This window comes from Monodon monoceros, unplaced genomic scaffold (assembly GCF_005190385.1).
Source record: "Monodon monoceros isolate NGI ecotype Baffin Bay Population unplaced genomic scaffold, NGI_Narwhal_1 Super_Scaffold_11, whole genome shotgun sequence".
Classification (NCBI taxonomy): domain Eukaryota; kingdom Metazoa; phylum Chordata; class Mammalia; order Artiodactyla; family Monodontidae; genus Monodon; species Monodon monoceros.
The window spans coordinates 94976543-94993399 of record NW_021703767.1 but is presented as its reverse complement, the minus strand read 5'-3'; the positions used below and the strand labels follow the sequence as shown (position 1 = coordinate 94993399).

The 16857-nt window shown below is 39.0% G+C and overlaps 1 protein-coding gene across 3 annotated transcripts in view; it reads right to left on the bottom strand.

Moving 5' to 3' along the window:
* TNIK (TRAF2 and NCK interacting kinase) overlaps positions 1–16857 on the bottom strand; it is a 412061-nt gene that overhangs the window by 29420 nt on the left and 365784 nt on the right. For 2 of the 3 annotated variants that reach the window (XM_029213869.1, XM_029213867.1), the window contains 3 exons: positions 16455–16552; positions 15562–15585; positions 9848–10032 (listed from right to left, as the gene is read on the bottom strand). In XM_029213869.1, coding sequence (XP_029069702.1) covers positions 9848–10032; positions 15562–15585; positions 16455–16552 — 307 coding nt within the window. The remainder of the gene's footprint in view (positions 1–9847; positions 10033–15561; positions 15586–16454; positions 16553–16857) is intronic. The other variant, XM_029213868.1, reaches the window with a different exon arrangement.

Here is a 16857-nt window from a genome sequence, read left to right as displayed (position 1 = left end):
CTGTATCAATTTACATTCCAACCAACAGTGCAAGAGGGTTCCCTTTTCTCCACACCCTCTCCAGCATTTATTGTTAGTAGATTTTTTGATGATGGCCAGTCTTACCTGTATGAGGTGATACCTCCTTGTAGTTTTGATTTGCATTTCTCTAATGATTAGTGATGTTGAGCATCCTTTCACGTGTTTGTTGGCAATCTGTATGTCTTCTTTGGAGAAATGTCTATTTAGGTCTTCTGCCCATTATTGGATTGGGTTGTTTGTTTTTTTGATATTGAGCTGCATGTGCTCCTTGTATATTTTGGAGATTAATCCTTTGTCAGTTGCTTCATTTGCAAATATTTTCTCCCATTCTGAGGGTTGTCTTTTTGTCTTGTTTATGGTTTCCTTTGCTGTGGAAAAGCTTTGGAGTTTCATTAGGTTTGTTGTTTTTATTTCCATTTCTCTAAGAGGTGGGTCAAAAAGGATCTTGCTGTGATTGAATTGATACAGCCACTATGGAGAACAGTATGGAGGTTCCTTAAAGAACTGAAAATAGAACTACCATATGACCCAGCGATCCCACTACTGGGCATATACTCTGAGAAAACCATAATTCAAAAAGAGTCACGTACCAAAATGTTCATTGCAGCACTATTTACAATAGCTAGGACATGGAAGCAACCTAAGTGTCCATCGACAGATGAATGGATAAAGAAGGTGTGGCACATATATACAATGGAAAATTACTTAGCCATAAAAAGAAATGAAATTGAATTATTTGTAGTGAGGTGGATGGACCTAGAGTCTGTCATACAGAGTGAAGTAAGTCAGAAAGAGAAAAACAAATACCAGGGCTTCCCTGGTGGCGCAGTGGTTGAGAGTCCGCCTGCCGATGCAGGGGACACGGGTTCGTGCCCCGGTCCGGGAAGATCCCACATGCCGCGGAGCGGCTGGGCCCGTGAGCCATGGCCGCTGAGCCTGCGCGTCCGGAGCCTGTGCTCCGCAACGGGAAAGGCCACAACAGTGAGAGGCCCGCGTACCGGAAAACAAAAACAAAAACAAAAACAAATACTATATGCTAACACATATATATGGCATCTAAAAAAAAAAATGGTTATGAAGAACCTAGGGGCAGGACTGGAAGAAAGATGCAGGTGTAGAGAATGGACTTGAGGACACGGGGAGGGGGAAGGGTAAGCTGGGACGGAGTGAGAGAGTGGCATGGACATATATATGCTACCAAATGTAAAATAGATAGCTAGTGGGATAGCAGCTGCATAGCATAGGGAGATCAGTTCCGTGCTTTGTGACCACCTAGAGGGGTGGGATAGGGAGGGTGGGAGGGAGATGCAAGAGGGAGGGGATATGGGGATATATGTATATGTATAGCTGATTCACTTTGTTATACAGCAGAAACTAACACAACATTGTAAGGCAATTATACTCCAATAAAGATGTTAAAATAAATAAACAAATAAATAAATTTTTTTAAAAAGTAGAAAAAAAAAAAAGGCATCTTCGGTTTCTTGGATCCTATCAAAGTCCAAGGACTTGATGGAATATTCAATCTAAGAAACAAGAAACACACCAGTCTTATGACATCTCTGGGACAGAGAAGACACCTGTCAAGGAGTTTTATCCAAAATGGAGAGGCAAAAATATGAAGAGGTGAATCCAGACAAAAAAATGTACAGGAAGACACTTACTTTGAAATTACTAAACTAGAGCAGTGGATTGAATACATTTAAGTACAGGTTAGAACTGATGTGTTTGGGAAGAAGCTCCAAAGAAGCATTTTCAGTATTTCACTCCCAGAAAGGAGCTATTAATAGTGTTCAAGTGACACGGAGAAAGAAATTGCTGTAATGAATTCCTGGTGTATTGCTAGATTGGCAAATCAGAATAATTCTCAAAACTCTGATTTCTTCACTCATTTATTTGAAAATTTGTTTTATCTTGTATGCAGTTTATTTTTAGTTGCCTTAAATTCTTGTTTAAGGTAAGATGGTGTAAAACAAATAAATCAGTAAATGAAGCATTTATCAAGAGCCAAAGTCTCCTAGGACAGGAGGCACTTTCCTTCATCACTCAGGCATTCTTTGCCAGTGTCGGAGGCTAGATGGACTAGGCTAACACTGTACAATCAAGTTCTCTTTCAGAGTCTCACCTGAGTTCAAAGATTAAAGATATTTTGGCTCCACATCTGTTTTTACCCCAATGGTGTTCTGATTCTTTTTCTTAAAATTTTATTTATTATTTTATACAGCAGGTTCTTATTAGTTATCTATTTTACACATATTAGTGTATACATGTCAATCCCAATCTCCCAATTCATCCCACCACCGCCCACCCCCGCCACTTTCCCCCTTAGTGTCCATACGTTTGTTCTCTACATCTGTGCCTCTATTTCTGCCCTGCAAACTGGTTCACCTGTATCATTTTTCTAGGTTCCACATATATGCGATAATATACGATATTTGTTTTTCTCTGACTTACTTCACTCTGCATGACAGTCTCTAGTTCCATCCACGTCTCTACAAGTGACCCAATTTCATTCCTTTTTATGGCTGAGTAATACTCCATTGTATATATGTACCACATCCTCTTTATCCATTTGTCTGTTGATGGGCATTTAGGTTGCTTCCATGACCTGGCTGTTGTAAATAGTGCCGCAATGAACATTGGGGTACATGTGTCTTTTTGAATTATGGTTTTTTTCTGGGTATATGCCCAGTAGTGGGATTGCTGGATCATATGGTAATTCTATTTTTAGTTCTTTAAGGAACCTCCATACTGTTCTCCATAGTGGCTGTATCAATTTACATTCCCACCAACAGTGCAAGAGGGTTCCCTTTTCTCCACACCCTCTCCAACATTTGTTGTTTGTAGATTTTCTGATGATGCCCATTCTAAATGGTGTGAGGTGATAAATCATTGTAGTTTTGATTTGCATTTCTCTAATAATTAGTGATGTTGAGCAGCTTTTCAAGTGCTTCTTGGCCATCTGTATGTCTTCTTTGGAGAAATGTCTATTTAGGTCTTCTGCCCATTTTTTGGACTGGGTTGTTTGTTTTTTTAATATTGAGCTGCATGAGCTGTTTATATATTTTGGAGATTAATCCTTTGTCTGTTGATTCGTTTGCAAATATTTTCTCCCATTCTGAGGGTTGTCTTTTCGCCTTGTTTGTAGTTTCCTTTGCTTTGCAAAAGCTTTTAAGTTTCATTAGGTCCCATTTGTTTACTTTTGTTTTTATTTCCATTACTCTAGGAGATGGATCAAAAAAGATCTTGCTGTGATTTATGTCAAAAGTGTTCTCCCTATATTTTCCTCTAAGAGTTTTATAGTGTGGTGTTCTGATTCTGTCCAAACATTTAAATCAGAAATATCTCAACATGGATGAATTTTCATGAAAAAGGTATTTCCTAGAGCTCTTTCCAATCCGACAATTCCTTAATTAATTTTCTACATATCTCAGTTAAATTCTTCCCCAATTTTTGCGTTTTCATCATAATTTTGCTAAAATTACCATCACTGGTTCCAATCCTTTTCTATGTGAACGTTGTAGCAAAGATTTCATACACCAGTCAGCTTTTTTGTCCATATCATCTTTCAAAGGCTCTGTGTTCACTACTTCTACCAGATCCAATTTTAAAGGTGTAAATTTTATTAAGATTTGATTCACTGTCAATTTTTAATCAATAGTGTTAGTGTTAACCACTGCCAGTTTTACATTTCGCTGAGACTATTTTTTTCCTGAGTCAATTTTATACTTTCAATTTTATGAGCCAGAACTGCTTCATTTATGATAAATTTTTATGGTGATCATTTTGGGCTCTTTTGAGTTTTATTCTACATTATTTCTACTAGTAATATTCCACATAGATTGACTAAAAGATGATAATCTATATTCCTTCCTTTGTCAATTTTCTTCTGAAATAGTGAGCAATTCCTCTTACTTTAAGGTTGTTCTATTGTGCAGGATTTGTCTGTTGTATTGTGAATCTTCTGTATGTACCTGCTCGTTCTGTGTACCTGTGTACCTGTGTACTGCTCACACCACTAATTTTTCTGCTACCATGTCGTCTGATATAAGGCAATGGCTTTTGATGATGGAAAATTCCCTAAATTTCTGCGTGCTCCAAAGTACTTCTCTACACATTTCTTTTAAAAGGCAAACTGCAGCCCACAGTTCATGTTTCAGAGACTGCAGAACATTTTTAAATCGTAAAAGGAGACATCTTGCTGTGTCTGTTGTTGTTGATCTCTTCCTTCTGTCCTTCTTACTCCCTTGGTTGTTCTCTCATCCTCTGCCTCTGTATGTTCCTTTTATGGCTCCAAGCTCCCAACTCTGCCACGTCAATCTTCATCAACCCCTTAGAAATTCTTTCGTGCATTCATTCATTCATTTACTTGTTAAAAGTTTGTTATGTGATATACATTGTACCAGACGCTAGAATAAATATCTGAAAAATAAGACATAACCCTAAACTTCCAGAGGATTATAATCTAATGGAGGTTGAGAGACTAATAAGGTACATAAAGTGATTGGCAAAAGACAAAAAAATTAGTTTAGCAATGCAGTATTTCTAACTCAGTAAGAAGGCTTAAATAGAAGAGCAGAGGACCAATGTCAGTTCGAAGTTATTCCTCTCCTTCTCCTTCCTGTGTTTTCACAATCCTTCTCTCTTTACTGTCTCCTTCTTCCAATCAACAAACAAGATAAGGTCTCTCCTGTCTCCCATTTCATTAAAACATCTCTCTTGACCCTAATTCTGTATTTACTACCCACACTTACATTGCTCTTTCCTTAAAATTCTCCTTGCAAAGTTCTCCAGTTTATTCCTTAACACACTCTGGTTCACTCCCCAGATGACTACTTCTCATACTTGACTTCAAGCACCTTAAGGAAACTCCCTAAGTCATTTCTAAGCTCTCAGTTTCAATGATTGCTCTTTGACATGGTGTTTGGTCTCTTGCCTGTGTCTGGTATGACTGATCACTCCGCCCCATTCTTCTGTACTCCTTTGGATTTTGAGACAACTCTCCCCTGGTTTTCCTTTTATCCCTTTGTTCTCTGTTTTCTTCATAAGCTCCTCTTAAATGCTACTGGTCCCCAGGATTCTGCTTCACTCTATATAACCTTTGTACAGTGTTACTAACAGGGAAAACTGCGGGGGAGGGGTAAGGGGGTGGGAGTCGGTGGAGGGAGTAACATGGGAACTCTGTACTATCTGCTCAATTTTTCTGTAACTCTAAAACTGTTCTAAAGAATACAGTTTATTAATAATAATTTTAAAAGGCAATGGTTTAAAAACGCTAAGGCTAAAACAACTATAACATTTTATAGTTAAAATAATCCTTTGTTCTAAAAATTATTTTTCTGATATAGAGTCTGGGTAGGAAGAATCAGTTGTCTGAATTTCTATAAGGACTGTGAAAAACAAAACACATCAACTAATTAGAAAGAAAACTATAGAAAATTTACTGTAATTAGGTCACATGTTTAGAACACTAATCTCTAATTGGATTTGTCAAAGTGTTCCTGCAGGTATTGATTTAATTCAATTCAATATACATTTATAGAACACCTGCTACATGAAAGGCCCTTGGTTTGGCACTGGGTAGTGGATATAAAAGCTGAAGAAGACACGGTTCCTGAAACTACAGAGATTAGCATCTGGAGGAGCATAAAAAACAACGCAAATACTCAAATGCACGGCAGATGTAAGTGAGAATGTGGGACAGAGGGAGAGGAGGTCATTCCAAGAAAAGACAACATTGGAAAAGTGCAAGGCATTCGGAAAGAATAATGAGAAGGTCAGTTCGGCTGGAGCATATGCTGTGACAGTCATGGGGCCTAGGAATGAAAAGAGTTGTAGGGCACTAGGGCTACAGCATGACCACAGACACACTTCTACAACACGACTCAGACCAAAGACTGAACCAACGGACAGGACGGCTGAGAGGACGGCAGGCAAGAGGCGGCGTGGGCACAACGATAGCCTGGCTGGTGAACGGGGCCAGAACCATGGCTCTCTAGTGAGGCTGGGAAAGAGGGGACATGTGGCTTTCAATGTCCAGACTGCATTTTATGAGATTGTGCAAAACTCAGGGACTGCAATAGCAATAGGTGGTCCTAATGATGAAGACCACGCCTCATATGTACTGATCCGAAGCATGTGATGGCACCTGAGGGAAGAGACTGATACTGAAGGCTGCCTCTTCAGCTTGCTTGCGCTGATGCAAATCAGCTTACGTGCCTTTCATTCCCTCCCTCCTATTCTATAAAGCTTTTATGTTTTCCCTGATTATAAAAATAGTGCACGCTTAACATAAAATTGGGGCTATACATAAAATAAAATCCTTTTGATTTGTATAATCCACAGGTAACCACTATTATAATTCCCCCTCACTCATTATTTTTCTATGCATGAGGCACTGGGAAATAGTGCAGTTGGTCAGTTACGGAATACAATCTTAGTTATGTGCACTCTTATAGGTTAAACCTCATACTATTAATATGAAGCCAACGCTGTACATAGAAGAAGCTGTTGTTTTGCACATCAGGATCTCCAGCTGCTTGTCGGAATGGCTGTGGTCTATTTCTAAAAAGCTCTTTTGTATAGACTTCATGATAGTGAACTGTGTTGCAATATGTAATATAATATAGTAATTTTTTGCTTTAAAAAATACAGCACAAAATGTGACGGTTTACCTTAACAGTAGACAATAAAGATGGTAAGAATGTATGTAAGAAGGAGTCTAACTCCGAAATGTCTTATTCCTAAAGAAACAATGGATTTTTTAATAGTATGAAGTTTCTCATGCTGTAGCAGAACAGACTGTATATGTTGGGTTGGCCCAAAAGTTCGTTTGGGTCTTTCCGTAAGCTCTTATGGAAAAACCCGAACGAACTTTTGGGCCAACCCAATATTTTATATTCACAAAAGTGCATATATTTGGCAAATTGGAATAAACACACACATACACATGCACACATCTGTATCCTGTTTCTTCTCTGAGTATGTTTCATATACAATTACATATTTTAAATGTTCTTTAATGGACAGTCATGTTAATCTGTTTAAAATTTAGCAATTCATCAAGAGCCACGTCAAGTTTTGCCTCCACTGTAAGTATTCAATGAGAGCCCATTTATGACTTCTTGGGATTACAGGAATAGATCCTCTGAATGCCTTTACCAGTATCTAGTCTGTTCTCTTTCCAAATCACTTTGATGAAATGATTTCTCTCAAACGTGGCACCAATCATGTCACTCCCCAGCTCAGGAGACCTTCGACGGTTCCCCACTGGCTACATGATCCCAGTCTGGTTTCACTAGTCCAGACTTTCCCCCCCTCATACCATCTATATTCCCACCAAACTTAACCTTCTGTGCCTTTACTTCAACTCCCCCAACCTGGGATTCTAACATCACTCTGTGTTCCTTTTTACCTTGATGACAGTTATTTGTGTACACGTCTTTCCTCTGGATTAGGCTATAAACACTTTGAAGCCAGGATTTGCAATTTCAGTGCAGTGCAGTTAAGTGTAAATCAAAGTCACTGAAGACCAGCTCCATTCCAGACACCAGGCAAGGTGTTAAGAGTAGAGAGTAAACAAGGCTCAATCCTCACCCTCAAGGATCTCACAGCCCAGAGAGGGAGACAACATGTAATAAATAACCTGATTCAAGGTACTCCATGAAATGGCAGGAATGCACAGGAGACACCATGCAGCACAGAGGAAGGGATGGGCTCTGCCTGTACAGGCTGGGCCTTGATGGGTGATTTCTAAAGGAACAAGAGAGTGCCAGACAGCAGAGAAAGTGCAGCACAGCATGGTATATTTAGGCCATTTTAGAAAGGTGGGGGAAGAGATGGACTTGCCTTTAGAGATACGAGGGTAAATACCACTAAGAGCCTTACAAAATATGACAGGAGGCTTAAAAACCAAATGCGATTTAACATCTCTTCCAAGGCTATTGGTTATTCTTCCAACTATTTATATTACTCTGAACTTCTCCATGTATAATTTTGTCTCTCTCCAACTAGAATGTAAACTTTTGGAAGGCAGAATTCATGTCCGCACTTCTTGAATGTCTCAAAGCCCTCAGTATGGGGTCTAGCACACAGAAGAAGTCTTACCAATCTTTTAAATTCACAATCCACCCTCATAGCTGTATGCTCAGTGCTTAAAGGGAATTCAAAACATCTGTTAGAAGAATGAACCAATGCTGAGTTAAGACAAAAACTGAAAGGACCAGCATATTTTGTGGCAATGTTCTGGATTAGTGATTTTGCCCCTAGAACAACTTTATTTGCTGTTAAAAAAGCAATTTAATGCAATTTGTTTCCAAATGTCATATTTTAGCACATTTGTGGTTGTCAATAACTGGGTAGTCAGCAGTAAAATAACAAGTATGGATTTTCAGCTATGATAATTGGACTTGTCTCTCAGAATTGCTTGTATGTAACAATCGTTAATCAATGGATGACATTTCCTGCAGACTGGGAGGCCCTGTCTCGCCAACCTCTGCTGGACAGGACTGTAATCTGTGGCCTGAAATGACATCTTCTCTATAGGGAGTAAATGTGGTGTGACGACCAAAAGTGGTAGCTGAGTCAAAGAAATGGAAATGAAGGAGGAGTGAAGATGGAAAAGTTAGCATTGCTCTTTATCAAAGTTATGGCAAACCAGGGCTGGGCACCTTGTGTTTATTTGGGAGAGGAAATGAGAGATGTATGTGAGTGTGACTGTATGAATATGTTTGTTTGAATTGGGGAAGTAATAGGGGAAGAGGAGAGTTTCTTTTCTAGGATCCAGTCTGATGAGAAAAAGGGAAAAGAAAAGAGAAGTAAAGGCTGTAAATACTAAGGGAAAGCTAGGTAGCTATAAATATCTAAAAAAGAAGACTGTACGTGGTGCAGTCACAGGCTGCAGCAAAGAGGATCACATAAAAGAGACAATGGAGAAGATGAAGTAGAAAATCAGGGGTGTATTTAAGTCAAACACTCAGAAGCTTCTCTGCAGGTTTGTTTGACTCCTGATTGTTTTGCTGGGATGCTAACCCATGCTGCCTCCTGCATTCCACCTTAGTGGTGGTGGTGACAGTGAAATATACGTCTCATGTTGTCAGTTTTAACCCCTAAATGCCATTGCATATAATTTTGCTCTTTAGTTCTAGGGTGTGGCTGTCAGTATCACTTGCCCAGAGATGACAGGAACCAAGAAAGCATCACCCAAGGGATGGTGAATGCCACAACAGCTTAGACAAAGCATATGCAGTCCTAGAAATGCTACATATTCTAAGTAACTGTGTCTAGGGAGAGGGGTGAATATAGAACTATGCTCTAATAAAAACGTGAATCCCCAAAGTCAACTTTGCCCGAGACTCATAAATGATCTTATATTTAATTCATATTTCCTGTCCTTTTGTCTTGGAGACCTAACCTCTCCTGGCCTACAGTGATGAAGCAGGTCTCGGGAGGGACCTCCCTGGTGGTCCAGGGGTTAAGACTTTGCCTTCCAATGCAGGGGGTGTGGGTTCGATCCCTGGTCAGTTAAGATCCCACAGGCCTCGGGGCCAAAAAACCAAAACATAAAAAAACAGAAACAGGTTTTCCCTGGTGGCGCAGTGGTTGAGAGTCCGCCCGCCGATGCAGGGGACACGGGTTTGTGCCCCGGTCCGGGAAGATCCCACATGCCGCGGAGCGCCTGGGCCCGTGAGCCATGGCCGCTGAGCCTGCGCGTCCGGAGCCTGTGCTCCGCAACGGGAGAGGCCGCAACAGTGAGAGGCCCGCGTACTGCAAAAACAAACAAACAAACAAAAAACAGAAGCAACATTGTAAAACGCAGGTCTCTTACATCAGTCTGGGTATGTCGCTGACAGCCACCGTCCCGTCCTGGGTCTCGCTCTCTCCATCTTCTTCCTCTTCATCACTGCTTTCCGACTCCTCACTCGAGGAGGAGTAATCCGTCACTTTCTTCAGTGGGCGGTTTGTTTCTTCAATCCGGAGTTCTCTTAATTCTTTGGCTAATGCCGTCAGATCCTACAAGAGAAAAGCGTGTCCAGCGTATATGAATTACAGACACGACCAAAGCGATGTCTCTCAGCAAGTCTCCGGCTCAAGCAACAAGAAATAAACAAGAAAAAAAAGCTCTCTATAGAACTGTTACAAACATAGTTACTGCATGAAACCAAGAAAACGATGTTTGTAGCGCGGAGAAACTAGAAAAGAAAGATGAAATAAATTTAAACTTTGTTCACAACCAATTGCTAGACCCAGACTGTTCGGTTCTGAATCTGCATGTGTATATATGTGTATGTGCACTGTGTGTGTACACATATATACAAACACTGGGTTCACATTTTATTTTGGGAAGGTGAAGTTGGTCACCCACCCTCATAGTTAATTACCCACAGGATTAGAAATTATTCCCCAGTATTTTGAGACTCCTGCCCAAGCCACAGTCATGGACTTTCTCCTCTTATGATTGCTGCTGTACCAAAATCTAGCATCAGTCACAGAACAGAGCAATTCCCAAGGTTCCAGCTGCTACAATGACTCATTTGGTGTGTCATCATTCCCTGGACAGCCGAGGCACCACATCAAATAATGGCCCACCCCAAAGCCCAGTGCCACTGAAATTTAGAGCCACAGAGCTGAGTTAATCAAGAGGAACAACAACAAAATAAAACAAACAAAAACAAAAAAGAGTTCTCTTCCAGAATGATAGGTGTTTCATTTTCTTTTGTTTTATATTGCGTCGCCTGGCAGAAACCCTGGCGGAGAATACTGAAATGAATGTGCAAACACCAAAAGGAAGAGGTAAATTTTCAGTTTTCCATGAGTATGATGAAACCTTTAGCCTTATGGATGTGATGAGGTGGTATTTAATCACCAGGCACATGGCAGGCGGTGTGCTGAAGATCTGACTACCTTTTATTGTACATGCTTTCAGAGCAATGCAGAGGGAAGCAGTTCTGCTAAAGCATGGCCGCTCTCATTTGCATGGGTTAAACTGCCCTTGGCACACAGCATGCAAGTGAAGAAAAAGCAATTTGACATCAGTCTTACCATTTCTCCCTATATTAGTGACCCATGTGGGAATCAGAGCATTCAGTGAGAGACAGGGGATTAGGGAGAAAGAAACTCATTTGAAGATAATAAATCCCACAGTTTTCTTATGGCCATATTCTCTCTTTATTTCAATCCAGAAATGTATTTGCCCAATTCACCTGATGTAAGGTTAGAGCAATATAGGTGATCTAAATGACATCTGATAATCTATCCTGATAGGTTAGAAGAAAAGTTGTGATAAATGTGTGTAATTAAATTATAAATATAATTTTATTTTGAGAAGACAACAGATCATCCTGTTTCTTTACTGGTGCCTATATGTGAGGCATTAATGTATTGGTTAAGACTAAGGACAGAAAATGCTTCAGGTTTTTTATTTGGTCTAGAAATTTAGAAAGTTCAAGGTGTTAAGTGAAGGATTCATTTCTTTCTAATTTCATAAAAATCAAAGGGACAGCAGTGACAACTTTTACATTTGTTCTGCAGTCATTTGAATTGAAGCCCTTGGAAAGGGGAAGCTTTTGAAAATTCAAATTGTGCATCTTCCACCCAAACATGCTTGCTGGGCTTTTACACACATGCACACACACATGGCCTCAGTCTCAGTGGATATAGTTATCCCATCCATGAAAGTGAAAATAAAATTGTATTAAAAAGACTCAAACTGTTTAAATATAATGTACACCATGAATGAAGAGGAAAATTACCACACAGAATTTTAGGCAAATTTATTTCCAGTTTCTTTGGTGATGGGCCAAAATAAGAAAAGCTAATGCTCAGATTTCAGCTTTTTACTTCTTATTTCCTCTTGACAATTGCCAATGTTTATCTTTATCAAATTGACGAGAAAGTGAAGGGTATGCTACACTTGAGCACATTGGGAAAATACAGTTTAGATATTTGTTAAAGCAATTAATGAAAAAGGACATTATAATCCTCCAAACCAATAAAATAATTAAAAAATTAGATAAATTTATTTTGTATTTTTCCTTCTCTATGTTAGGACCATGTATGTCTCATCAAAGAATACAACTAGCATCTAAAATGTTACTTGTCATTAAAAAAATTTTTATTATAATTTAAAGAGAGAATATGGTTAAGAGAGTTTATTTCTAATGTCAGTAATTCTGAGTAAAATATAATAATATTAACTATGATTTATTTAAATTAATAATACATTTTCCCCATGGGTTGGTTTTCCTTATCACTGACATTTCAAAGCAAGACAAAGAAGATTTTAAAAAATCAAAACTATTTAGAAATATTTAGCTGGTCCAAAGTCCATTGATTTAAAGTAACTCTCACTTGTTAAAATCACCTAAATTTCTCCAAACACTGTATTTAGGAACACTTTTAAAGCTCTGACCTGCTTTATAATTTCACTTTTAATTAGAGGTTTTTTTTTTTGTTTTTTGTTTTTGGTTTCTGTGTTATTAAAAAGCTATCTTTCCTGAAACTTTAGAAATAATTGCAAATTCCTTTTAAGTTTAATTGGTAACAGCTTGGCAGGTGAGACATATATGAAAATCCCAAGGTACCAATAACGAGTAACTCAAAACTAATACCCCAGCCAAAGAAAATTAATCTTCCATTGCCCATAGTCTGTGTGTTTAGCTGAAGTTTTGTTCCTTATCCATCCACCCTGGAAAAACTTAGAATAGCAAAGTTATAGGAAAGAGACATGATCTAAAATTGACACCATTGCGTTCAGATCCATTTTCATATGTTTTATTTTCTGACAATACCAATCTTCTCCATATAATGAGTTTTTGTGGTAATTTATTGCTTGACTGTCTCAAGCCTGGAGCTAAAAAGTATTAAAAAGAGGAAAAAGTGCTATTTACAATAAAAATATTTGAGAATGTATAACTGAAAAAGAAATATGGCAAAATGTTAAGCTTTTTGACTACAGAGTAAAGATAGTTAAGGGGCTCTCACCCAAAGGTTTCTTTCATGTAACACTTTTTAGAATCAACTTGATATAATTTTTCTTTCAAAAAGGCTTATTTAATCTGACAAAATTATGCATACTCTGCTTTAAAAGGTGCTCTTTTGGGTATCTTTTTAAAACCAATATAGTTTATGCAAATTTTAGTTCAATTTTTTAAACTATTAAAATAATAGTTAAAGATTTTAAAGTTGTTTTTTTCTTTACATATTAAAATAATTCATTTCCTTTTTAGGAAATCTAAAGATATGACTTGGGGAAGTCACTTGACTTCGAATCTTCAACTGAGGGAAAAAAGGTTTGTTCCAGTTCTGTCCAGTCTATGGATGTGCTCTGGAATTTGTCAGATTTCTACATAACAATAAAAAAGTGGTGGTAAAGCCAGTGTTTGCTTATGTATCTAATCTTCATGACATCTATTTAATTGTGCTAAAGTAAAAAGAATATTTATTTTGGAGGGTTGTATTAAATAATCACAGACTATGCTGTACAATCTCATGCTCCATAGGAAGGAATGCCAAAGGCATGGACACTCCCCCAGACTGACTTTTATGGAACTCAAATAATTAAATTAGCAATAACAAGCAATATGTTTTTGGCATTTTAAGACTGCTCATTTCAAACTCGGGTTATCTAAATGGCATATCAGTCACGGTGGATGGAGGCCATCTTAAAACCTAGGAATGGAGATGGGAGAGAGATTTAACTCAAGGTTTTTTGACTGTGGCACTACTGACATTTGGGGTGGATAAGTCTCTATTGTAGGTTGTTTAGCAGCATCTCTCCACTCTACACACAAGATGCCAGCAGCACCGCTTCCCACCTCCAAGTTGTGACAACCAAACTGACTCCAGACTTTCCCAAATGTCTCCTAAGGGAAGGGGAATTGGGGGGGGAATGCTCATCCCTGGTTGAGGACCGCTGGGTTAGGTAGAACCAAGGAATCTTGTGTTTTGGATCAGTGATACTCAAGGAGTAGGGTTAGAAAAATCACGTGGAGGGCTTTTTCCAGTCATCCATGGCTCTAGAGATTTTGGTGTACAGCTTACACCCCCTCAATTATTTGTACCTCTGTTGCCTACCTCTCATCTCTGTCCAGTGTGCTAGAGTATCCTGAAATAAATAAAGCAATTTTTAAAAGCCTAAAATATCCTGGGTTAACCAGATGAAATCCATGAGAGCCCTTTCCCTCATGACAGCCACCTCCAAGCTAATTTCTGGACTCATAAGAGGAAACCTTGGGTTGTGCACACACACGACCATTTTATTGGCAGCCTGAGCACCAGAACTGTTTGGGAGAAAACTGATAAAATTTGTGATAATCCCTGAAGGCTGTAGCACAGAGCAATTAAAAACATTTCCCTTTTTTCTTTCTATAATGCCATCCACACACTGTAGACATGTAGAATCTTTTTTTTTTTGTATAAGCAATAATCCTTTAACTATGATAATGACTTTCTAAATCACTCTGAATGGTGAGGCGGTCATAATTCTGAAAAAGTGATGCTTTTTGGTAAAGATCAGACACATAGAAACATGCTTCTTCCACCAGAATAGCTCCACGCCTCAGGCCCTGGCTTTACATAGCACTTCACACTGCAGAAAATGCTCCCGCCCTCATGATCTTGAGTGAACCTAAACAATCTTGTGAGTGAGGAAAGGCAGGTGTTTTTATCCCCATTTTACAGATGAAACTGGCCCAGAGAATTCGTGAGACTGGCCCCTCCAGTTATTTATTGGGGGAGCCAGAATTTGAATGCAGCTTGTTCACTCCCAAAGCCTGTGCTTTTTCTATATCATTTCACAAAAACAGTGCTCAGCCTTAAAGCCATAATGCTAGCCTTCAGATTCCATGCAGTTAGGACTCTTTGCAGAAGGCCTCTCTCTTCCAAAACAACTCCACTATGCTGTATTCATGCAGGTCTGACAAACGGCAGTGAGGCAGTCATCCTTCTTAGCAAGCTACTTAAGATTGGCAAAGCCATATATTTTTCTAATGGAAAAATGTCACCACAGATAAGGAAATCAAGTTACTTAACTCACCAGGATTCATTAACTAAAGTTGATGTTGCTGCTGATGCTGTAGTTAATGTCCCACAAATTAATCTAACAATACCCGGTAACTCCTTGTTCACAAATCACACACTATAAATGGGGACGACCCTAGAATGATGTCTCTTTTCTTTGTTAGTAAAACTGCCATCCCCTAGCAAGGCTGGCGAGTGCAGGTTAAAAGCTCAGGCTTTGCTACTGGAAGATACTAGGATGAGAAACTGTGCCAATAACAAAGCACCGATGCTTATCTTTAGCTAGACTGGAACGTTGGAGAAGTGACATTTTGGCTAGAAGGAAGGTCTCTGGAGCTATACACAGTGTCTGAGGGGCTCAGGCTGGCTTCTGTGAAGGGGCTCTCCTCTCAGCAGACCACTCCAAAGGAACGAACTTTCATCTGTGATCCAATTGGCCACCTTTCTGAATATCAGCCTCAGGAAGTCAGTTTATATTTACATCTTGTGAAAGCATGACCAAGCAAAAAAGGTAATACTAACCTCATCTATAGCTTTCTTATAGCTCTGAGATAAGAGGAAACCAATCCAGAAGAATCCACATGAGGGGGAAAAGCCGGAAGAAAGGCAGCAGGTTAGACACAAAATGGAAATTGTTAGTACACAACTGATAAATGCAAAAAGGGCAAGAAGAACCTCAACCCAGAATGGTGTGAATGCCCTTCATTGTTACCCTCACTGTACTTCCTCACTTTAAAATGTAAAAAAATAAAGTAAACGAAAACATCTTCACATCCATTTCACAGAAAAGATTCTTGGAAAATTTAAATAAAATAAGTATATAATAACTCATTCCCAATTAATTTCCAACTTTCAGCCTCCATCCTCTTCTTTCTTTCTTTAAGGCTATTTGGGGTCTGACGTGTTACAGCAATGAAGCTAGATTTCAGGTTGTCAGCCCCCTATCAGACCATGCTTATCAAGTTTTGGTCTAGAAAATACAGTCCTAGAGCAGCAGAAATGCAGCAGAAAAATTGTAATATTAATTCATGTGGAAAATAATATAGGAAAAGGCCAGAATATACAAGAAAAATCCATAGGAAGTGCCCACATATTCTTAATTGTTACTTTCAACATTTTTTCGCTAAAGCTACTGAGTAGAAATTATGGAATAATGTGAGTTATTTCTCTTCCTGTTTTATTCAGTAACATAGTGCTAATGATCAGAAAAATAACCAAAAGTAGATAAGCAACCCAAGATCTGTTCATTTCTTTCCTAATCAGGTATGACTTCCTTCCAGATGCTCCTAGCATCCGTTCTTATTAATCTCAACATTTTTTGTTTCATAGTCATGAGCGCATCCCCAACCACTTTTTCCTGCGGGTTCTCTGGGAAATTAAAAGAGTTCAAAACTGTTTGAGAGAAAAGCACTCACAGCCGGTCGACTAGGTCGGGTAATTTCCCTGGATTCTTCAGGTTTCACCTTGGAAGGCTCATGGGGGAGCACAGGTGATCCTTCCGACTTACTGTTGGCTAGAGGAAAAAAACAGAGGGCCAAGAAAGATAATGACCGTCAGAAGGTGCTGGCTGAAGTTCTGGAGTTCTGTGGTGAGTCAGCCTTGGAAATGACTCAGCGGACACCTCATTCACTTAGGCAAATCCTCAAGCACATCCGTGAAAAATCAGTAAATGTTCAGGCAAACAAAATCAGCCATACGCATTTAGTCTTATAACCTGGAGGTCACTGGTAATTATATGAAAAACTAGCCAGCACCGCCATTTACTGAGCACTAATTCTGTGTCAGGCTTAGTGCTAAACGCTTTCTATGTCAATTGTC